This window comes from Paramormyrops kingsleyae, chromosome 5 (genome assembly GCF_048594095.1).
Source record: "Paramormyrops kingsleyae isolate MSU_618 chromosome 5, PKINGS_0.4, whole genome shotgun sequence".
NCBI classification, from domain to species: Eukaryota; Metazoa; Chordata; class Actinopteri; order Osteoglossiformes; family Mormyridae; genus Paramormyrops; species Paramormyrops kingsleyae.
Genome location: NC_132801.1, coordinates 5,637,677 through 5,662,286, shown reverse-complemented (window position 1 = coordinate 5,662,286; position 24,610 = coordinate 5,637,677). Strand labels below are relative to the sequence as shown.

The window sequence follows — 24,610 nt, the reverse complement described above, 5'->3', positions numbered from 1 at the left end:
CTCTATATACAGCACACGTGACTCCAAGACAGGGCAGCTGGCGTATGATGTCATTCATTAACTTAATAAACAAGCACATCTGGTAATTGTCTTCATTTGACTTTGCTCAGTCACAGTGGGACTTTATTTGTGCAGGCATTTAGATAACTTGTTACATTTGGATTTTTACTTCGTTCTCCTGTGAAAACTGGACATTGCAATGAGGACATTTCAGCTGAATCATCTACCAAGAAAACAAGTAATGAAAAACATCTCCACTAGTACCAGACCTGGTAGTGTGTTGGCTAAGGATAGGCCACTCTAACCAGAAGGAACCCCACTGTGTATGACCATACTACGTCACTTGGACTGCTCCAGAAAAATAGTCACGTGACAGTCTGTGTTCCTTACAGTAGGTCTGTCACTCAAGTAACTAAACATAACTACCATTTTAATTTCTAAACAAACCTTCAGTCACGACGTTGGAATAGACCTATAGATAGATGGATTATCAATAAAACAATTTGAAACTTGCTCCTATGAAACTAGTTAGTAAACCACACAATCAACAAATTGGTTTAGATCTTAACAAATATAATGCACTAATAAATTGCAGTCTAGGTATTTGTCTTTATGAAATTACTTAATACTCTTGAAATCTGGATTGTCTTGCTATATGTCATTCAAAAGAAAATTTACTGAAAGACTTACCTCCCCACCTATAAACAAACAGATACTTTGTTTTTAATAAGTGGTTTTAATGTATTATCTTCCTTGAAACTGAGTATCCTACGCAAGGAAAATCCAGCATGCTGCGGATTGTAAGGGGCCAGGAGGAACCTCTACAAACTTTTTGGCCACTTCCTAGTAAATAAGATGTAATACATAATTATATTCATATAACTTTTATTGTCATTTTTTTATAATCAGGTGGTAGAGATTATCTTGTGTTTTTAAAGACATAAAAAGGTCAAAGATGTAATTATTTCCTTGATACCAGGAAAAACTCTTCTTTTTCAGTGGTAATTATGTATCTGGTGTGTCTGGCAGATACCTAATAATATGGGTAGATTTTCACAAATAAATCACGTAATTTTATTACATGCTACCTATTATAGTGGCGTGTTGGCTCACGCCTCCATGGCTGTCCTTCAGTGCTGGTTCTCCTCATGTTTAGGTGTCTCCCCCTGGGTGCTCCACAGACTTAGATGGAGTAGTGTTCATAAAATTCCCTTAAAATGTGCGCACACACCTCCGATGATCTGGAACCCCACCAAGGGAATTCTGTGCCCAGGGTTCACGACCCTACGTCGGTGCAGCAATTATTGGAAAATGGAACCACTATCAAATACATCTTTACATATTATTTAAATTCTTCCAACTGGTGTATTCACTTAATAATTTTGAGTTTCTAGATTGATTTTCTGTTATGTAAGGGCACCATGAAGGTGTGTGTGTGTGTGTGTGTGTGTGTGTGTGGGTGGGTGGGGGGGGGGGGCGGGGTTAGGGCGATCCCAAGGATCCCTGATAGACAGTGGACCTAAAAAAAATCTGGAAGCTAATTGGACCGGTCTGGGTTGGGGTCCCAATATGATATGATTTCTTGGGATCAAAAATCTCTTGCAGTGCCCTTGACATTAGTATCTTTCTCAAGTACCTACTGGTTTGCTTAATCTCTCACTACTGGCACCTTAAGTTCTGCACTAGACTACTGATTTTATATTTACTTATTTCATTCGTATGTTTCACATGTCTAGGATGACTGATACGGCCACTGTAGTAACATTTAATACACGGCCTGGTAATTATCAAACGTTAACATCTAGCCTGACTGAGAACCCAAAGGAATCTCACATGCAGGAGGAAGCTGGAGATATCCAGGAACAGAAACACCCACTCTTAGCTTTAGGACTCAACAGTGACTTTAATCTCCTTTTGCCGGATATACAGAGACAAGTGTACACAGTTGGTCAATAAACTTTATGAGATACTGGGTCTTGTTTCGAAATAAACATAGCCGACAAACTTAGTCACGAAAAGAAAAAAATACTGCAATAAATAAGATACCTAAGCATAGGACTTTGAACTGCTGACCTCCTCCATGGTTAGGAAGGAAACTGAAATATATAAAAACTACAAGCACAAAACTGCATAAAAAGGTTTTTGTATACAAACCGATTGTATACTTCTGAATGAACTAATATACGGACTATTACAAATGTACTTACTGCCATTTTCCTCACACATTTTCATTCTTCCTGTAGTTTCTATTGGACCGTGCTGGAGGAAGGAGAGTGAATGGGTGTGTTATACGGCTCACGTCTATGACACTGTCCTGTTCTGTATCTCTTGCTCTACTGGTAAGGACCACTCTCTCTGTCTGTTTACTCATTTCCCCTTTCAGTGTCTGCGGTAACGGTTCTTTGGCTCTTCCTGGCAGCCCGTGTCTTCACAGGAGAGGCTAGGTGCCCTGCCGGCCGCCATGCTGCTGATTAAGCCCGGAAGCTCTTCCGTAATGGCCGCCTCAATCTTATTCAACAAGCAGCGCCCCCAAAATGGGCAATGGGCAGAGAGCGGCTTGAAGCTGTTGATGGGATTGACGCCAAAAAAGTCCCGGTAGGCCTCAGGGTCTGGCAGGTCGAACCTGCTGACGTTGGTCTTGGCCAGGATGGACTTGAAGATGTAGAAGCGGTCGGGGTCATCCACAATCTCCTTGAACACCAACTCGGGGTCGCCAAAGTAGCCAGTCTTCTCATAGAACGTTTGCACGTATCTGTCCACCAGTAACGCATGGACACGAACACGTATGCCATGTTGACGGATGAGAGCGATCTTGTTCTCCAGTCGGTTCTCAATCACCTGATTGAGGTCTTCCAAAAGGGAGATCTCCTCGCGCTTGAAGAGTTCCCAGCTGGTGTCAGGGGCATACTGGTAGGGCCAGAAGGAGCTGACATAGACGCGGGGGGGCTCCGTCACATTGATGAGTGGGGCCAGGCTCCAGAAAAGGGCGCCGTACACACGCATAAGGTCCTGAGGAACGATGCTGTCAGCCTTGTTGAGAATAATGCGAATCTGGGACTCACGACTTTTCATTTGCCTGAACATCATCTCAAGCTCGCCGCCAACATCCAGTTTAGTGGGGTCAAACACCAAGAAAATCAAGTCCGCCCGGTCAATGAACCACTGGCAGACGTCGTTGAAAGGGTAGCCTGAGGCAGCACGAAACACAGATGTTAAGGGACAGTTATTTTTGTCAGGACTGAATCATCCATGCATCGTCCATGACCACTTAAAGGGTCATGGTGATCCTGAAGCCCGTCATAGTAAGCAAGACAGGTGACTTTGGGTGGGATGGCGAATCATCAGCTAAATAGTCAGACACAAAACCACGCACTACTGCCAATGTAGAGACACAAATCAACCTAGGTGCCTGTTTTTGGATTACAAGAGGCACATGCAAACTGACCATGCTGCCAAAATACTAGTGATGGCTAAATGAAGCTTCATGAACCATTTGTAGTATTTTTTATCAAGAAATACAGTTCATGAAGTTTCATTTGATCATCACTACCAAATACCATTATGATAATTTTGTGGACTCTGTTTTACTTATGGTTTTGCCTTACCTCTCTCCTGTTGCTTGCGGTTCTCAATAATCCCAGGCGTGTCCACTATGGTGACTCGTTCCAGTAGTTTTTGGGGCATCTCAATGCCGACTAGCTTCTCCAGAAAGTTCTGGCCAAACTTCTCCAGCGATGAGAAAGATCGGGAGCTGTCGGCTGCCATCACAATGCCTTCGATGGTGCGAGTCTTCTCACCATGCATGATGACAGTAAATTCAGAAGTAGTGGGCTCAGCACCTTTGGGGGGGGGGGGGGTTGATACGATACCAACATTGAAACATCCTACAAGACCCCACTAGATGGTGCACTCTGTTCAAAAAGGGGAACGAAGCATGCCCCAAAGTAAACCGACAGGACCATCTACTGGGGTTAAAAAAATACAGCAAATGGTTCAAGAAGTATCATTTTGCCCATCACTAGTAGCAACATTCTTTTATTGGAGTATTAAGGAGAGGTGTCACGTAGCTATACTACCTGTATTCATCTTAATACTGATAAATGAGTTTACTAACATGTAGCTCCAAGTGAGTTTATCAGTTTGGGGCTGATAACTCCTTTTCCCACCTAACACTTGCTTGAGTACTTGCCTGTGTAGAGCTCCTGCGGAGTATCCTGCAGCCCCAACAGGTAGTTAATCATGGAAGACTTGCCAACACTCCAGGGTCCCAGAAACAGCACCATTGGTTTGGAGGAAATCTCTGCATCTGTAGCACAAAGCAGAGAGTCATAGTATAGCAATGATGTGTGGCATTGGGGTGTTAATGCATGCCATCAGATACCTTTGGCATTAAGACATCTGAACAAAATGAGAAACACTCACCCTCCAATACAGCCAGATTATGGGAATCATGCATGTAATATGGCTTTTTTGCAGCCTTGGTAGAATGTCACCTTATAATCACTTTCACTTTATAGGAATGTGCTCCCTCAGCAGAGACAGATAATACGGATAAGACAGTATACACTCAGCCAAAAGGTCAACCACTAGAGGGCAATATTTCTTCTGTTACGACACCTGATCTTGAAGGTACAAATTTTCCTGCTTGCTTTGTTTTTTTGGCATTATGATCCTGGATCGCATTATCGGAGAAGTTGTGAATTATGGAACAAATCAAAAAAAAGTTTCAAGCCCTATATAGTAAAGAAAACAGTACTGATAGTAAGACAGTAATACAGTTAATAAAGTTTTATAGATACATAAATTATACAGACTGGCTTGGCTCAGACAACCAAGCTATAAATATAGTTGTATAAAAGAGGACTTAACACAAATTTGACTGCTAAAGTATTTCCTTTGGTTACTATAAATTCTACAGACGGGGAAGAAGGTGGATCCAAGTCTAAATATGGCCACCTTTGCTGTCCTCTGGCTTGCCGTCAGCCGGAGATCCAACATTCCCGCGATGTCAGCCAGGCAATCCAAACCCTAAGGTCACACAGCAAGTTTCAGTCACAGGAAGGCAAAGGATCTTGCGAGCCTCACAGACGATTTCCAGGAGACGGTCAATGGCCACGGCTCGGGGATATCTGAGGTGGCTCCTGTTGGCTGTGGAGTTTCTCCAGCGTGACTCTGCTCCTCCTCACATTCTCAGAGCTGAGCAGAGCTGAGGCCTCACAAAGCTCTGCTTATGATCAATGGACACAAGCCCTTACAGGGCTATACGGACTCCTAATTGCTTTCAGATCTTTTAAAGTTTTTTTTGGCAAGACTTTACTTAAGGTCATGTTTTTAGGAATTTATAAACACATTGATAATGCATTATAATGCATTCATAAAGAATTATAAAAATGGCTCTAAACATTTATGCAAGGTATCACACATTGTAACCAAGTCTATTATGAATTATGATTGCTTTATGAACCTTTTATCTATAATGTATTGTATTATACATACCTTTATAATGAATTATAATGGTCGGTATAAGTAATAAGGATTTGTACTGCAGTATAAAGGTATCTATTGTGCATTAAAGATGAGAGCTTCATAAAGTATTCATAATGCATAATAAACATGGCTATAATGTGTTATACCTTTTGAACATGTATAGCCATGTTTACAATGCTTTATGAATGCATTATTGTTTGTTATAACTGTATATATACATTTTTCCAGTCCTGTGTTCTGTAGGTCCGTGCTGATGAACAGTGGTGAAATACTTGTGGAGAACTTTTAGCTTTTGTTTTAGTTTAGTTATTCTAAAGAAGGTACCAAACTACATAATAGCGGGCAACTAGAATGTCTCATTTTATACTTTTTTGTCTCATTTTATACTTATTGAAATCATTTGGCTACTTCCGAAACACCAAAGTACCAACAGGAGCCTGTATAGTCCAAAACACAGCTGCGTGGCCTGAGAGATATTTGTAAGTACGATGCGTCATGGGAAACGACTGATACTGTCGACTGGTTTGGATAAATGGACTTCTGATTCTGGCATTCAGCTGAGTCAGAGAGACTGGTTTACAATTAGGAATGGACTGACAGGAATTTTGTCCACAAATGCTGCAGTTTATCATAGTCATGTTTGGAGGGGCAGGGATGACTGGCAAATATCTGTTGGAGTGAGGCTCTCTTCTGGGGGGGCTGAACATCCCGATGCCTGGGGGTGGGGGAGGGGCTGGCTTTTGCATAGATGTTTTCACCAGATGAAAAAGGATTTTTTTTTTTTAAATAGCATAAAATGGGAGATAGATAACAGATACAGGGCAATTTTTCACAAGCATAACACTTATTTAACAAAGTGAAAACATAAAAAGACAAAGTTTTGCAACATCACCAAAAATGTCTTTTTTTTATTTTTATTTTTTTAAAAGAAACAGCTTATAAATAGTCATAGTTAGACATGCTTTACATTATATTTGCCAAAACCCAAACAAAATGCTACTTATTTGTCTGATGTGCAATGCTTGGTTTTTGTATGTGAAAATGGCTGGAATGCATGATAACATCAGGCATTGGAGTTGTGTTTCATTGTTTTATTGTGCAAAAGCCAGTCGATTCAAGGCAGCTTATGGAGAAGATCAGGGTTAATTCCCATTTGACTGGAGGAACGCTCTTACCTGAGATTTCATGCTGCCTCAGCTCATTGTACTTGTACACCTTCTCCAGGGGCTTGATCGATGTTTGGTAGATATTCCGTAGCTTCTTGAGGCCAGCTGAAGAAATGGACAGAGGTGTAGGGTCGAAGACACAGGAAAATGAGGTCTTGAGAAGATGAGAAGGTGATGAGAAGATGAACATCAACATATCAAGAAGTTCACTCATACATCCTGGTCTTTTTTGAAGCTCAGGTATGATGTTAGTAACATACAGCTCCTTCTCATTGGGGAAAGGGATTTCTCACTTCCATAAGTGACGCATCTCTGGCACCCTCTAGTGGCTGCTCACCTTGATACTTGTCATTGGGCTGATCAGCAGCAGCCTGTAGGGTATCCTCGATATGTGATCTGTCTCGCAGAAGAGAGACCAGCATTTTGCCCTCTTCCTCTGCAGGAATGAAGAACAGATCCACATGGGTTTTATTGCTCTTTTCTGCCCAGTGGGTAACTGACTTCCCCTCCTTTAGGATGTGCCCTTTAATTGGTACAGTAACGATCTTATTTACTTACAACCCAGCTACTCAGTACTTTGGACATTGCTGTTATACCATAAAGAGCAGGGTTTGGGGTCTCTGAGTCCCTTAAATACCCTGGTTGGTTACTTAAAATAATTACTCTTTAATGACACAGCAGTCCTGGAAATGCCGGAAATGATGACTCTTAATAACAACCTACAACTGTAATTAATCAGAACAAATCCACTTACTATTGATTCATGTCATGCGGTTTGGTTTCACTGCATTTAATTAAAAAAAATTATATCTGAGAAATTTAAGAAGACATTCTCTCTTTCACGCTCTGTGCTTGCACCTTCAACGAGAGAAGAGCTGAAGAAACACAATATTTGACATCACACTGTATTTATAGTTAAATGTCTTCTGTGATTTTTCTTTTTACTCAGAGGATTAGCAGAATTTCTAGTAGATCAAACAACATCGGTGTGAGCAAAAGATACAATGTTATGTTTGCGCTAAATGAAATCTGTTATTTCCCAAACCGAATGGATATATACACTGTATTACTGCTGAGAGAGGATATTTTATTGCGCACTTTGAAGCCAAAGCGCAATGACAAACACTGTTAAAACTTGTGAGGTTAAGCCTATGATGATATGTTAATGTTTAATTTTATGCATACAGTATTATGTTTTATACATTGTGTTTTATATCTCCTTGTCGGCAAAATTTTTTACTCTAAAATTTGATTTTCTTCATGCGCTTCCCTTTACTGGTGTTTTACTTCGGTCTTTAAGGTGCTAAGATGTGACAGATAATCATAATGGTTCTGAAAATTTGAACTGTATCTTCTCCCTTGTGGCATATTAAACATATCTAGATCCACGATGGCGGTAACATCAACGCATGGAGCAGAAGCAGGATATGATTTGGTACTGTGGGCTGAAGACTCAAGATCTTAATTTAGGCTGCTCCTCTGGCCTGACAGGTTGTGATGGTTGTGTCGACGTAATCCCTGGTCACTGAGAACAGTGTCAAGAAGTTTTAGGGTCTTTTTTGCTCATCCTAATTTCATTTTGCTCTTTATTTTGCTCCTTCATTGTTCAACGTTAAACAATGTTCACCCGTAACTGTAGCATTACGAAGGGACAGAAAACATTCACTTGAAATGTTTCCCATTCAACATTTGGTCAAACAGAATGTGAAGAAGAATGTTTTTGCTGGTCAGAGTTGTGAAATTTGAGTATGAAACTATTCTCTTGACATTACCATGATAAATATTATTCAGTGGTGTTTTATTTTCCAATACTAACACAACATGTCAAAGAATCCAAAAATGACACAAAATAATGAATGAAGAATACGCATCTAGAATGGTGTTACACTGAGCAACTGTAAGCTGTACCTTTTAGAGACCCTGTGTGGCTGCTCTCAGCAACATTGTCCTCTACCACAGCCTCCAGAATAACATCAATGTTCTCGTCAACAGTCTCCACCACTGGATCCCATTCCTCTGTAGCTACTTCAGCCATCACAGTAGAATCTATATGGTATTCGTGATCTTCCTCTTGTTCTTTCTTGTCCTGAACATTTGGGTCAGTTTCCACCTCAACATTTGCTTTGTCACCCTCAGAATCCTGACTGTTCACCTCCTCAGACACGTTAGAGCTGGTGTCTTTGGTAGGTTCCTCTTTATCTTCTCCGTTTAAGTCTTGGATGTGTTCTGTGGCCTCATCCACCATCTGAGAATAGGGCTTTCCAGTAGCGTCTTCCACCTCTTCATTCTCCTCAGTATCTTCCTCTTGCTCTTCTTTAGTTGTAAGGTCTCCACTGACAGCTGCCTGTTCCTGAGATTCAAATATAGAATCTATGTCTTCACCCATAGATGTACCAGCGTCCTTGGGGTCTTCCTTTTCCTCAGTTTCTCTAGGTTCTACAAGTTTCTGCTCCTCTTGATCTGAGGATATGTCATGCTTGAGGGACTTCAGATCCTCTTCATCTACCTCTGCATTATTCTGACCCTGCTCATACTGATTCTCTGTCAGCTCAATGGGTGGTTCAATGGTTTCTTCCCCATTGGTTCCTTTTGTCTCTTCTTCCTGTTGTTCATCTTCTGCAGATGCCAGTACAGCATTATTTTCCTCTTCATTAGAATCTTCTGCATTCTCAACCCCCTTATCCCCTGCTTTTATTTCAGGAATCTCTATGTCTTCTTCAGATACTGATACCGGCTCTGATTTGAAGGTATCATTGTGGACATCATCAGTAGTTATGTCCTCCTGTACATCCTCTTCAGAAGGCTCAGCATTTTCCACTTTCTCGGGTAATTCTGCAGTGTCTCCTGTGACAAGTTCTTCAGATGTTTGGTGTTCTGTTGTGGAGTGGTTTTCAGAAACATCCTCAGAAGCATCTTCTTCCTTCCCTACACTGTCTTCTTCATCAACCTCCATCAAGGTCGGAACAGTCTCATCTGAGACATTATTTTGGTCTTCCCTTTCATGTTTCTGCTCTTCCTCCTCTTCCTCCTCAGTGGAGCTCTCAGCTTGGGATTCTGGGGTATCTTCATTCGCACAGGATTGGCAGATGGCCCTCTCTGGGGCAGGTGTGTCATTGGAGGAGCTTTTAGAACGGTCCTCCCCTGGGTCAGAGCTGACGCCCCTGTGGTCACAAGCACACGCAAAGAGCCCCTCACTATCGGGCTGCTGAAGCTGCAGTCGCATCAGCGGCTCATCCTCTGTGCCAGGGTGACCTATTGGCTCCCCCGTCGACTCTAGACGAATAAAAAAGCAGAATCAGTCTGGGTCAGCCAATCACTGGATTCCATACTGCAGTATGTTCTCCAAAAAGTATGAAGAATGAAGCTGAAGCCTGAGGCCAGCATTACAGTGTAATTGTTGCTAATAGGGTCATTATGGGGTGCAAATAGGGTGCTAATAGTGTCATTATGGTTCAAACTAAAACTGCTTCGCAAGAATTGGAAGCCTGTTAGTGAAGACTGTCAATAAACATGATAAGTAAAGTTTACTCCTTTACAGAGATTTACAGTCTTCGGTACAAGACAGTGTGTTGTGACTGAAGATTTTTTGTTCCGCCGATGGAAGACTCTCCACCCAACTGCAGATTCTCCCGCATTTAAGCTCACTGGAGTTTCACTGGATGACCAGGACCACAGAAAACTCAAGTTTGCCAAATCCTTGGGAAGTGAGACTAAGCTGAAAGTGCGTTAATTAGTAGAGCAATAACACGTGACTGATACAACTGCTCATCCAGTCCATTACTGCAAATCACAATGATACAGGATACAACTGCAAGATGAAGAGTGGAAGAGTGCTCACAGAGAGTATTGAGATACAGTACTTGCTCATGTAAAAATGTGGCAAATTAATTGGTTTCATAGTCCATAGTTCAAAAGTCCACTGACAAGCAATATTAACATATCTTCTTTTATTAAGTGTCATAATATTTTTTGACTGACTCCTTCAGTTCTGTTCTTTGCCATTTTGCTGTTAAAAGCAGTTGTAGTCACTGGCTCCCAATGGGACACTAAACACAAATGTTTGGTTTTTTATATTATTGCAAAGGTGTTACTAATTAAATAGGTCCCAATGAGACTGCAGAGAGTCAGAATAGCTCCTATACAACTATAATTTGGGTTTCAATTTATTACTATTTGAAATTAATGGTTTAATTAAAACTACTGATTGTTTCTAATGTGATATATATTTTTGTACAAAAATGAATTAAATAATGTTTTTTGTCATACAACCAATAAATTAGCACACGCTAATTTATTAGCACACGCTTGCAGGGATGGGGGTAGAGTCCCTCACCCCCTGCTTCTTCACTGTCGCGTGTGGATGTTCTCGCCAGTGTTTGCGTGGGTTTCCTGCACATTTCCCTCCCACGGTCCAAAGACATGCAGTTAGCTGAAGTGGTATCTCTGAAGTGCTCACTGTGTGGGTGGAATTTGCACGCAATGAGTGCATTTCTGAGGTCGGACTGAACCAAGGACTTTCCCTGTTGTGTATTGAATTGATGGCACATAGTGGAAGAATGTCGGCTAATCTGGAAAAACTCATCTCTCTGCGCCGGAGTAAATGGTGATTATATTCTAGTCGTGTAGGAGGTGGGTGGCTGATTACACGGTTTTTACACGTTGTTTTTATCGCAGCTCTTGTGCACATCACTGCACTCTCCCGTGAGCACACTAAAGTAAATGTGCTTTTCTGATTTATTTTCTGCTCTCTGTTCACGGGGGGGCCGGCAAATAGGTGCCACTAAATGGCTCAATATACAAATGACACAATCACAGATTAGTTATAATCGGGTCACTTTTGACTTAACAGTATTCAGCACCATGCAAATAACTGAGTAACATTGTATCTCATATGCATTTCCTGAAGAATGTATGTACTGGAAAAACAGGATTGGAAATGAAATGTACTTACTGCTAAACTAAATGACTGACCCTCATACTGAGAAATACATTTTTGTGCTGCTTTTCTTGAGCAGGTAGAGAGGTATGTTTACCACATTGCACGACGAAACAGACTGAACAGGCAGTGAGTTATAAAACTCAGACCAAGCACAATACCAGACCAATACATGCTGTCATTCTCCGAATGTTAAAAGCAATTCAGACATTTCTTTACTCAAAAAGCCAAACTTTGGCATCCACTGAGGTGTGCACATTCACAAGTGCCATGAAAGCGGATCAGCCTGTGGATTATAATGAAACCAGGGTCTGCTGACATGTGCAGTATACAGTACAAAACGTGTCTATGATGAGAAAGTACACTGATGGCCTTTAATAGGGGCTGTAATATTAAACTACAAAATGTGGGTGGTTTGCTCCTCCATCACGTCTGCGGGAGCAAAAAATAAAGGTGCCAGAATAGATATGCTGAATAGCACCGATTAGCGGTAAGAAATCTTAAACCGACTATGACAGGCAGGGAATAATGAGGGATAGCCAATAGGGCATCTGCAAGACAGGAATCCGTGTGCTAAACGAAGGAGCAGGTGTCATAGAATCATACGGAGAGGTTCACCTTACAGACACAGGTCTACAGACATAAAAAAAAAAATGTGTTCATGCTTTGAAGAACAACAGACCAACCAAGTAACAAGAGCATATCAGAAACCTGAAATGTCTAATGATAAACTTAATCATACCACATAAGGAGCAACAGATCAAAACCAGCCTCAGTACAATGTTATTCCCTGAAGAAACTAACCGAGAAGATATTGAGAAATAGCAACATACTACCGGAGATTTAGCAGCTGGGGTTAGAAAACCACATTTGATACATTGTATCAAGCAAGGGCCATTGTATTCAGGGGTCTCCTATTTCGGGCGATTAATTGAAACCCACAAAAGATGCATTCAGTGGACCTCCAGGGGAAAAAAATGCTGTCAAGTCAACTGCTTAACAGACTGCCAAGCACACACAACGACCCATTACGAATAAATGCCAAACTAAGGTAGAGGTATTGGAACCCTGAAGTGTCACCTGACTTGGCCACATGTGACGGACAAAGTCACATTGAGCCTCTTAGAAGGACCATCATTCACAGAGCTCACAGATGTCATATAAGAAGCACATGATGTTTGGAGGAACCATTTAAAGGTTTTGACAGAAGTCGTGCGATGATACATGGGTCTTAAGAGTGAGATCGCCTGCAGCAAAGCAGACTATTTAGGGTTCTAGACGAGGACTACAAGAGGTTAGAAGTGTGGAATAAAGAAAGCGAAGTACAGGTCACTACAAGTTGAGAAGTGTTTTGGGTATTGCAGGCTGCATGAAAGGGCATGTGGAATTTCAAGCGGGAAAAAAAAAAAAAAACGGCATTTGAGTTAAGTGGAAATTAAAAATCTGCGGAAACATTTGAAGCACAAAAAGTGAAGTTTCTGACAAACACTGAGCTGAATCAGATGTGAGGAGCAAAGGTGAAGGTGGGAAGGTAAATATCTGGAAAAACCAGACAATCCTGAAAAGAAATGAGAGCCTCCAGGACTAAATGGACGATGTGAATCAACACATTTAGTGAAAATAAAACCAATATCAATGACATGGCTGAGCAGGAACATCCAAACAGGCTGAGTGAGAAGAACATTCAACAATACAACAGAGGGAGGGTGGCAGCATAGTTATCTATGACTGATGCCTCAAACTGCAGGCGAGACTGGTGATTATTTATGGAAAAATGATGGAAGGGTGCATTGTTTGATTGCACAACCATTTGGTTCTTTGTGCTCTAAGGATACGACATATATTAGAAAGACAGATAAAAATCTTAAAGAGAACACTAGCAAATAAGGCATATTGATGAAAACTGGGAGGAAGCTCAGTACTTGGTTCCCACGGAGAAGGATCTGCAGTCCAGCTGTTACATCAGTCGTCATAGAAACCAGACACAGAACAAAGACTGTAACCGGAGAAGACCCTAAAGTGTGCTGTCAAAGTATATCTGAAGAAGTGAGAAGCAGAAAAAGCAGGGGAGCCTGCCAAAAGGAAGTATGAAGGCTTAGTGAAGTGACCGATAAAATCTGAGTGGTAGTAAACAATGTCAGCGGGAAACCGAAAGAAATATCTGTTACGAGCGAGTTCCCGAAATATGTGACGGTGGGGAAATGCGCTTCGGCCTAATGCGTGCAGAAAGAGCGCAAAAGAGTTAAATCCAATAAGATGGGGGAAGGAACCGTAACGTTATATGAGGGAAATACATGCATTTGTGGAGGCTCAGAATTTACATTTATTTAACAGATGCTTTTGTCCATAGTGACGTACAACTGAGGCAAATGGCACATTGCCAACATACAGCAGCCGGGGAGTCCACTGGGCATAAGTGCAGCTAGGCTGAGCTTCCAGTGAACGCCCAGTTACAGCTAGGCTGAGTTTCCAGTGAACGCCCAGTTACAGTCGTAAGCAGTACTGGAACAGGAGCTACACAACATCATACAGATACAGCAAGAGCCTAATAAATAAGTTAAATGTATTTATGTAGCACAGACAAGGTCACAAAGGGCTTTACAACAATAAAATAAAAAAATCGTTAAATCAGACGCACAATAAATGACATAATAGACAGAAACGTGGAGACAATAACCACCTATCTGAGTAAAATCCCTCTAGTTACTCCTCAGATCAGCGTGTAACCAACTATATGGAAAATCAGCCAATATAATAGGAGGAATACAATAGCGCAAATAGGACTACAATCCATTAAAAGCTTACGTGAACAAAAATGTTGTAAGTCACTTTTTAAGACTCCACAATATGTACTCTTCTCAAACAGAGTGGCAGTGCATTCCGCAAAGTTACAGCTGCAGTATATACTCAAAATATACAGTCACAATAATAAGATAATAAGATCATGACACATGCAACATTAAGAACATTCAGAGAACATAGAGCTGGGGTCTCAAACTCCAGTCCTGGGGGGCCGGAGCCCTACACAGTTTTTGGTTCACCCTCATTTAACACACCTGATTCAACTCCTTGTGCTAATTACCACACAGCTCTTGAGCTGAATCATTTGTGGTGGAACAGGGAAAGAACTAAGCTATACAGGGCTCTGGCCCCCCAGGACTGGAGTTTGAGACCCCTGACATAGAGAGACATCAGACTAGTGGAGGAATTCCTGAAACATGGGCCTGGTAAACAGCAGGGTTTACTTGGGGGAAAAAAGTTTGACATATCTGTCTGTCTACGAGAAGAATGCCTGTCTTTGGGATGTATGCAGAAATGTCAGGGAGAGCGATCTGCAGACCTGGGATCTCCAGTGACTCCAAGAGACGCAGGGATGACCGGCTTTCGTATGGTAATGCGGCGCCGCAGTCAAAACACATAATCCTCAGCCACGGCCTGTGTTGGCTCTAAATGTGAACTGGAAACCAGTCGGCGGCCGTTGGTTGTGTGGCCATCAGTCATGTCATGGATGTTCACTGAACAGGACAGCTGCCTGGGGCAGAAGCTGGTGCCCTGTCTTAGCCACTGACTGGCGGCATACGGGGCGGCTGCTCGCACCTCACACCTCCAGCTATTTCTGGATCCGCGCAGCTCGTGAGTCGCTCTCAGATGCACATGTTCTACGGAAGGCTGGAAAATAACTGCCAGTGAAAAATGATTAGCAAATTATGCTACTCGATAAATGTGTTTACCCCCAAAATCTGACTGAAAGGAAAACATCAGTGATGTTATTTTGCGCACAGTAAGACGCAGCTACATGACTTGTTTTTTTTTAGATTATTATTCTGTCTGTTGCACAGAAAATCAGATATTTTTTACAGTTGTGCTGTTACATACACATACTCTTTGTAGGAGTAGGGAGGATTGGGGACAATTATTGAACAGGGTCAGTTGTTGAATGGACTTTGAACTCACTTCAACAAATAATCCTGGCTATACCTCCCTCCATTTGTGCTAGCTTAAGGCTTCTCGAGATGGCGCCGATGCTTCTGAAACATGTCCGAGTAAAAGTAGGTACATTGATGAGCAAAAAGACACCAGATTCAATTCAACAATTGTCCCCAATCGTCTCGACACTTGGAGATTAGCTCTTCGACGGAAAATAAATAAAGGCTTTTTAAACATTTTTGCAGTTCAACTTAATGTCTCACAGCTGATTTGTTGAAAGTTATCACAACATTTAATACATCCGTCGAAGAGCAAGTGCAAACCAAGTGTTGCCAAGTTTAGCAGCTAGTTTCTGTTCCAGCCTGTAATAACAGATACGCTCACTGGCAGATACGCTCACTGGCAGATACGCTCACTGGCAGATACGAGCTGACACGCATAATTCAGGCACGTCCAGTGAAAGGCGGCACTGAAGGTACCGAAAAGGCAAAGTCTTCATCAATATGCATTTTATAAATATCGTGACTGAAACTTTGAGTATTCAAAAACAGAAGGACAATATCATAGTCCAGTGAACACTGGATTTTAACTGAAATGTATTCAGTCAATCTCAGCTTTGTAGATTGGTCTGTGTAAATTAGAAGGGCTGCGTACGCTGAAGTTTTGAATAAAAGCAATTTAATTATTTAATAGCACATACACTCTAAAATTTGCAATTGCAGAGGTAAAAACAAAATGGAAAAACAATGAAAGCATTACAAAAGCGCTTGATTTCCTGATGCTCATTTTTTGATACATGCAGTTTATTCTGACATACAGCGCTGTGCAAAAGTCTTAGGCAGTCGAAGAAAAGTGTATATTTTCTCAAAAATAATAATAATCACAATTTAGCATTAGAAAATATGCAAACTACAAGCAGCAAGAATTTCTTGTGTTCTCCTAGAAGTTAATGATACCTCGCTGGATATCCCTAACCTCTCCTCAGGGACACCTCAGCCATTCACTTTTTAAATTTAATTTTACCACCAGCTCACTTAATTAATTAACTTGATTAGTTAAATACCTCAATGAGGTATTGATTAGCCAAACAAGGTGGGGTAGCATTCGAGTCCACAGCTACACTGGTGTATTCAGGTCCACATTACAAATATTAAGCACCCATGGGCATCAGCACACGTGATGTCACATCAGAAAAGAGCAGAGCTGATTGGTGACTCACAAAATTTAGATGTTAAATTGCATTAGCTTGTTAAAAAACATTTGTGAATGGGCCCGGGGGGGATTATGAGGGGTTGCTCTGATTGGTGCACCCCCAAGGACACGAGCACCTGCCCAAATGCCCAAATGGTTAATCCAGGCCAGGGTGTATTGCAGAGTTGCTGCAAATACTGACATGACTTTAGGGGAGGATTTGAAATGGCTAGGCTGTCACATTTTGACAGACATCACAGTTTTACCCTGACACGAAGATCATTTTCTTTGACGGCCTAAAACTTTCACCCAGTGCTATATGTGAAGTCTGCATTCATTATGGAGTTTGCATGTTTCTTCTGGCGTCATGTGAGTTTCCCCAAGTACTCTGCCTTTTCTAACCTGCCCATTGTGTGTGCTTCTGTGTGAAATGGGACAGCTCTTGTAGGGATTTCAGGGGAAAGTTTTGGACTTTGTCCACAGACCCAGTGTGAGAGTAGGGTTAGTGGGATTAAATTCAAGGACACGATGGCCAAAAATATGACTGCTGATTCATCAGGATAATGTGACTACTTATTAAATGTCTCCCAATGATAGTTTACTCAGAGATGTATGTGCAAACTCCTTTGCTTTTATTCTGTTTCCTCAAGTTTCGAATAAAAACACTTGTCTGCAGCATCCAGAGCAAAGTTTGATTCCCATTTGAGGAGGAGTTTATGGTCCTCACCTCAGCACAAACACAAACTGCACCCATCTTCAAATTCTTCCGACCTACTTGCACCGAACATTGATTCAACTCAAACTTTTATCACCACACACACAAACACTAAACTGACATGCTATCATCCATCATTAGCTCATTACATTAACCTCCATTTTTCATCTGCAGAATCTGCCACCAACTTCCATATTACATCAAAGAATAGGTTACTAGACAGGCTTTACCTGGTGCTCTTACCTTCTCAGCATTTAAGATGAGTCAGAGGTGCCTAATGTTTGATAGCATCATTGTCGATTATATGAGTTCATTCTTTGCTCACATTGGAGGAACAAGACTCCTCAAATGCTACTCCATCAACATCAGAAATGGCGGTCTGAACCATGAAGGGCAAGAGTGTTGTCCCAAAGCCAAAACGAAAATAGAGATGCAATATTGGCTGTCCTCTTTAATCTCCCTACCACAAAGAGGCCAGACACCCCTATAGTTATCTCATGATGCAAAACTTCCCTTGACGAGCCATCGGGCTTTATTGTTCCAGTAGACTGTAGTCATTACTGGAACACACTGTGCTTTCAAAACAGAACACAGTTACCAGAGATTCTGTGAGGGTAATCGAGGACACAAGGTCCCCTGCTGGTTGAAAATTCCATGTCTTTTTTCAATACAGTAGAATGCCTTTATTGTCATTATCCAAATGGAATCAACTGCAATGAAATCCATGCCTTCCCCTTCTCCTTCTTGCCAAAACTCTTGATCTACTGTCTGTATTTTACTCATTAAAATTTTCACTCCGAAAACGAACTTCTGGATCAACTGGGTCTTAAAAGCTGGACACTTCTCTGTCCCAGAAAGCGGCCTCGATTACGCCCTTATCTTCCTGAACCTGTGACAGCCTCCATATGTCTGTGGCACCCGTGGAAAAGTAACACAGGCACGGTAATGGTTTATTTCATAAACCAGGGCAGGTCATAGCAGGTGACATGGTGGAATCTGCACCACAGAAATGATCTACAGCAGTCCCATGGGAAGCCTTTAATGACAACCTCGCCACCTTGCAGGACATTGCATCAGTGTCCAGCCTGATTATCGCTGCCATGTGCCATCAGACCGTTCTTCACCTTGGATTCCCCTACACATCATGTTTTAGGCCTCCTTAACCAATCAGGTTCAACTTCCATCTACCGTTGGAGCAAACATCAAATCTGAAAGTTTGTCCAGGCACCCAGACCTGCTGCAAGAACGGGACCTTCTTGAAAAACTGTCAATATGTGTGGGACCTGACATGGCCAATCAGTAGACTCTCCCGTCACTCTAGGTGTCACGGCAACCTAAATGGAGCTGATTTGACTCGTACCTTTCTGACAGGTACCTCATCAAAGTTACCATGGACACCGTCAACTGAATGCTTCACTGTCCCCTGTCTTAAGGGCTGGAAGTGACAACTCCATCTCATTTCAACAGCGGAATGAACAACACTCATATCAAACTGCACTTCAGCCCAGAAACACAGTAGGTACCTGGCCTACATTCTGCTACCAACTTTGCATGGAGAACCTTTTATAACCTTATATGAAGGCAACTGCACGTTATTTTTTGCAGTACCTATTGATTCTCTGTTTTGGTGTTACATGCACTTGTGTACCTTTCAGAGTGTGTCTGTGTATGTATGTTTGTATTGAGGCGGCTATACTATGATCATGGCATTGCAGTTAAGGGGCCAGTGCAACTGGCAGATGGGGAGGAAAGAGAAGCAGCTGCTCCCCAGGACGGAGGAGTGTCACACAACTGCTGCTTTCATCGAGCAGAAAGCGAAGAGACCAGGAAACTTAGAGGTTAATTTGTTTTTTTTTAAAAATGCCTTTTGTAAAGGGAAAACAATGCATGCAGTTCCTGCAGTTTTCAAATAACAATATACTCTTAAATCTTCATTTACAAAAAAACTGTAAATGTTTTAATATCAAAATGAACAAACGAGATTTAGCTGACAAAATCTTTCCATTCAATTTTAACTGTAATTACATTGTCATTATACAATTTTGAAGCCCAGGCGTTTGAAGCCCAGGTTAGGTGGGAATATCATGTGCTGTCAATCACTTGTTCTCTTTATTGGCTTCCATTAAGTTACGACAGCCAATGATTGGCTGCACGTCGTCCTCCCACCCACCAATGGGGTTTTTCGGCCGGTGTGAGGGTGGTGTGCAGTAGAGTAGGAGTGTCTATGCAGGGCACCAGGAATGGAAGGCGACAGGTGCCTCGCCCATGGGGAGCGGTGCTTCCCCAGACAGAAATAACCACACAAAGGCCAGGGTCAGTGGGCATGGGGGAGGCGCCAAGGCACGGACTGTCCGCTGACCTGCAGTCGCATTTTTCAAAAGGAGTTACACTGCACATCTTTGCCAATGAAACAAGCCTCTTATACTTCAAATATCATTTACATGCATGCATGGCGTGGATTGGCGTCAGATAAGATCTGAGGTTACAATAATGGTGAATGGTGGATGGTGAATGGTGGACGTGAGCAGGCTGTGGAAACACTGGCAGCCTTTTAAACTTCTTTAAACTCCTGAATCCATCCTCCCATCTTCCAACTGCTTTTCTAGTGCAGGGTCACGGAGTGGCAGGGGTGAAGCACACAGCCGCAGGCAGGGAAGACTCCTGAACTAGATACTGTCACCTCAAGACCTGAGCTAATTAAACATCTTTATTAATGGAGGGTCCTTCATTTTCAGAACACAAGATGGACTGACCCTGTTCTTGGGTTTCACCCTTTCTCACCAACCTTTTTCTGGTTCCAATAGCTGCTATAATGTTAAGGCAATAAATAATGCATGCCTTGTTCTCAGCACGGGTCAGAACCAGGACTTGGCAGCCTACTAACAGGAGGCCACAGGGTAACCACTGAGCAAAGTCCAAAAGAACCTGTTACCAGTCTAGTAATTCTCTACAGATGACATCACGCTCAGTGAGGTGGTAACTATGGCAACAATCTATCTTGACAATATCCAATGGGGTTTTCCCTCACCAGTGTCACTGATGTACACTATTTGGGACAAAATTAGAGTGGCAGCGAAATAATTCTAATTTAGTACATTACACTAATAGCATACTCTTTTAAATTTACTTATTGTCAATGTCCAGTGGAAACTGGTAGGCGGTAAAAAAAAATCACTCTTATTAAGTACTGTACTGATTAAGATAGAAAAGGATTAGCTGATGACCCATGATAACGACACTTGTAATATAAAAGCAGGTGCCAGAGCTGAGTGAGTGATATGCAGTGTCTCGCAGGTCAGTGTCTGCCCCTCCAGTGACATCTGAACACTGCGTAGTTTCCATCAGCTGGCCGTTCGTGGCTTAAGACTGCGGGCCAAGCCCACCCCCCCACGGCCACGCGGGCATGAGTGTGACGGCTATGGGCTGCTTCTCCAACACTGACGGCGGGAACAGGACCTGCGAACAGGTAGCGCTGTGAAAAGCGCTCTGATGTGATCTGTGCCCGTCACACATAAGACAGCAGGAGCCAGTCATTACGGGCCTGCATCTACAGTACATTTTTATCCTAATACAATATTAGTCAATTTTGAGCAGAATATTTGTTTAAAGGAGAATTTCAATTATTTGTAAATAATTTTACTTTAATGACTGATAAACACTGGTGTTGAGGTACAATATAGACATTTTACGTCATTCCTATAAAATCTACTGACCCAGGCACATACATACCAGATAAGTGTGTAAGTGTATCAGTGCTCAAAAAGGTGTCGTTAATGACGTTTTATCCGTATACTTTCTATAAAGCATAAACTGAAAGACAAACCCATAGAGCAGAGCAGTGAGTAAATCGCTTGTGATAAAACTGTCAAGGAAAAACGATCAGCGACTGGGTCCCTCAACCACTGCTGCTCACCAGTCTTCCATCTCTATTGTGCCTTCTGCAAACTCTTCATCCTACTGTAATGCATTTTTTACGCAAAATCTTTCATTTCCCTTATCTTTCCCTCCAGCTGTAACGCTGGGAGACAGCAATTGCACATGATTAGTCTTTTTTTTCCCCCCTTAAAATCCCAGTCACCTGTCTCTCCCCCTCACCATGCCTAAGGACAATATTACATTTGTTCTCTGAAGAAAACCCAGCATTTTTAAAGGAGAGTTTTACAGACAGCCGTAGGGGAAACGCCGGTTAAATACCCCTCTATACCCCCAGTGCTGAAGGAGAAGATCTACAGGAAGCCGGCTGAGTGAACCCCATCCCCGGTTGGCCTGGCCTGCTCAATCCCGCGTGGACAACACCAGCCCCCCCCCTCGGGGTCAACACACCAGGCACGTGCAAAAAATAAATAAGACAAATTCTGCCAGGTCTATCACTTACCAGCAGCGGCCAGGAAGAGCAGAGGGACAGAGCAGCAGATTAAGAGCAAGCCCTTCATCTCGGCTGCCAGGAGGACTGTTACATGTGGGCAGGCTATATATATACACCAGGGAGAAAAGGTCAAAGGTCGTGGGGAGGGAGGCAAGGACATCTAAGGGGAAGCATGGCGGACGCAGGAGTGAGACGTCAGTGAAGGCCACTGGCTGTTGTGGATCAGAGCAGCTGCCTCTCGAGATAGGCAGCAGGGGGCGATGTCAAGCACAATGATGGGACTGTAGTTTCTTGCTGGAACTATGAAGGCAAAATGAACGGAGCTGCAGCGGAGCCAGAGGGGGGGTGCGGGATTTCCCCGGGGTGGACTTGAGGAGGATGACAGATGTTTCGGAAAACCAGCCGGATCAGGAATTTACCGACACCTACACATGGCTAAAAAACAAAATGTCGCTCTGAACCTTTTATTTTAATGAATTATTTGATGGTTATTCTCTCAAATTTGCACAAAGAGACAAGCAATAATTAGTTGCTTCTGGGCAAGTTACACAGACCTGAATTTACTTATGCTACAAAGTAAGGATGTCTTGTTTTTCTTATATCAGAAATGAATGTTGAAGCATTAAAAATGCATATGACTGTTGCAGTGTTTTTTTTTATTTATGGAGAACACTTTAAAAGCTAAAAACAGGGCAGCAGTCAATAAACTGTCATCTGGCACTAAATTTAAGATGCTGCATTTGTAAAGCTGTTAAGAATATTTGTACCGATCATAAATCCGATCGTAAATCCGAAACGTTAGACTAGCTAAACAGAGCTGTGAGTTTGGAGGAAGTCCCAGTACAAGTGGCCCCCCCTCCTCCCAGGGAGAATGGAAAGCAGATGTACCTGGTAGCACTTGGTGATGGACAATAAACGTGGCGTCATACATCAAAACTCGACGGCAGAATGAAGTTAGGAAAATCTCAATGGGAGGGCGCCGAGGCATTAACGTGCAAGTAGGAAAGCAGGTGCAGCGTTAGCGTGTTGTTATTGGGTGTCGTCAGGTGTTGTCTGCGATTACCGTTAACATTTAGCATTAGCGTTAGCATGCAGGATGGTAACCGGGCGAACAGCTGGTTCGCGGCCTTACAGGATGTAGTAGACAGACATAAGTGTTTGCGCTGGGTGGAGCTTCCGAGTTTGCGGGAAGGTGGGGGAGCATATTTGACCAGGTCGGGGTGAAAGATGCCCATGTTTTAGCTGTCTAAAAGAGTCATGAGGTTTGTTCCTTGTATAATCATAAACATCATTAGTACTTTGGGTGGATGCTAGAGCAAGCAGGCGATTTCCTGCAGAATACCTGTGTCTGTCTCACTCACCACAACCTTCTGCCTACTCACTGTCAAGGGATATCGGATTTCCTTCACGGCGCGGTTGGCAGTTTAAATTTAACTATGCCAGATGACCTTTCACCTCTGCTAGGGTGGAGGGTGAACTTTACATAGCTGGTCTCCACCCCAGGGTGCTTTTTCCAGGGAAAAATTGCAGAGTAGGATTCCCAACTCTCTAAACCCCGGAAAAACGATAGCAGGGACGTCAACCTCCATTGATGTCCCGCCAATCTGCCGCCTAGCGAGAGGAACTCTGTCGTGTCTGGAATGTAAGGCTCCGAATGAGTTCAAATTTCCTTCCCTGTTAATTTGTGCTGCACCAGGTTAGTCTTCAAGAAGCTGTCGACGTTAGACATCTTGCCTTTAACCAGTGTGCTTGAGGTGCTTCAGAAGAAGCCTGTTATCTCCCCATTCAATAGACCTTCAACAGCTTTGGTGGCTGTGTTGAGTAACACTACGGTCTTACACCACCAGGGTGGAGAATTTAAATCCTACCCCAGGTAGTATGTGAAGTTTCACCCTGTGTTTGCAGGTCCTCCCACAGTCCAAAATGATGGCAAACTGGTGCCTATAGTGTCCAGGATGTCAGGATGTGCTTCCTGGTATAGGTTCTAGAGCAGGACTGGAGATACACCACCCTACAGAGCTTAGGTACAACCCTAATTTAACACACCTGGTACAGATAATCAGGCCCTTCAGTTGCACCTCAGTACTAGAGCCAGCTATGTTGAAGCTTAAGTTAGCTCTAATACTGAGATGCTACTGAAGGGGCTTGATTATCTATATCAGGTGTGCTAAATTAGGGCTGTTCCTAAGCTCTGCAGGATGGTAGCTCTCTAGCGTTGGGCAGCCCTGCTCTAGACTCATTAAGGGCCTTGACTAGATGTGGTGTACCTAGAGCCGATATGCCTGTTACACAACACGTCGGGTGTACGCAGAGTGAGCTTTGAAACACACAAAGTTGCCAACACCTCAATCAGCCTTACTCCATATGTCTTTAGCAACACTTTTTATAAATGAGTAATGGCTGACTTGGCTTAGGGGAGAGGCTTTACACTTAAAACGGCAAATAAATGTACAATTAATTTTAATTAGCCGGGCTTTACTGTGTTCCTTGGAAGAATGCTTCAGTCATCGTTTTTTCATTCAACCACAAACGGCACACAAAAACACACACAGGAAGCAATTACTAAAAAACAAAGTACAAATTTTATTACTCTTTATCAAAGGCATGAACCTCTTTTTTCCCTTTTTTTTTTAAACAAAATATAATAGCTTCTTAAGACCACAAGGACCAACAAGTCAAAATAATAATAATAAAAAAAAAATACAAAATAAAACCAAAAAAAGTCACCCAATGCAATATGTAAAAAGGAAAAAGCAAGTTAGGGTTGTGAGAGATGGACTGAGAGAGGGCGGCGGGAAGGGACTGCGTGGGAAATGGACGGA

The 24,610-nt window shown here is 42.5% G+C and overlaps 1 protein-coding gene across 2 annotated transcripts; it reads right to left on the bottom strand.

The window, feature by feature from the left end:
- Window positions 1-1,883: 1,883 nt before the first annotated feature.
- Window positions 1,884-21,928, bottom strand: LOC111860589 (sarcalumenin-like). Of its 2 annotated transcripts, XM_023844422.1 has the most exons (7): window positions 21,798-21,928; window positions 8,562-9,926; window positions 6,991-7,089; window positions 6,663-6,758; window positions 4,190-4,306; window positions 3,606-3,839; window positions 1,884-3,188 (listed from the first exon to the last, which is right to left on the bottom strand). In XM_023844422.1, the coding sequence occupies exons 1-7, from the start codon at window positions 21,853-21,855 to the stop codon at window positions 2,380-2,382; spliced, it is 2,778 nt and encodes a 925-aa protein (XP_023700190.1). In that variant the 5' UTR covers window positions 21,856-21,928; the 3' UTR covers window positions 1,884-2,379. The 2 variants fall into 2 exon arrangements, with proteins under 2 accessions (XP_023700190.1, XP_023700191.1); XM_023844423.2 differs by lacking the exon at window positions 8,562-9,926 and having other exon boundaries at window positions 21,798-21,897.
- Window positions 21,929-24,610: the final 2,682 nt, after the last annotated feature.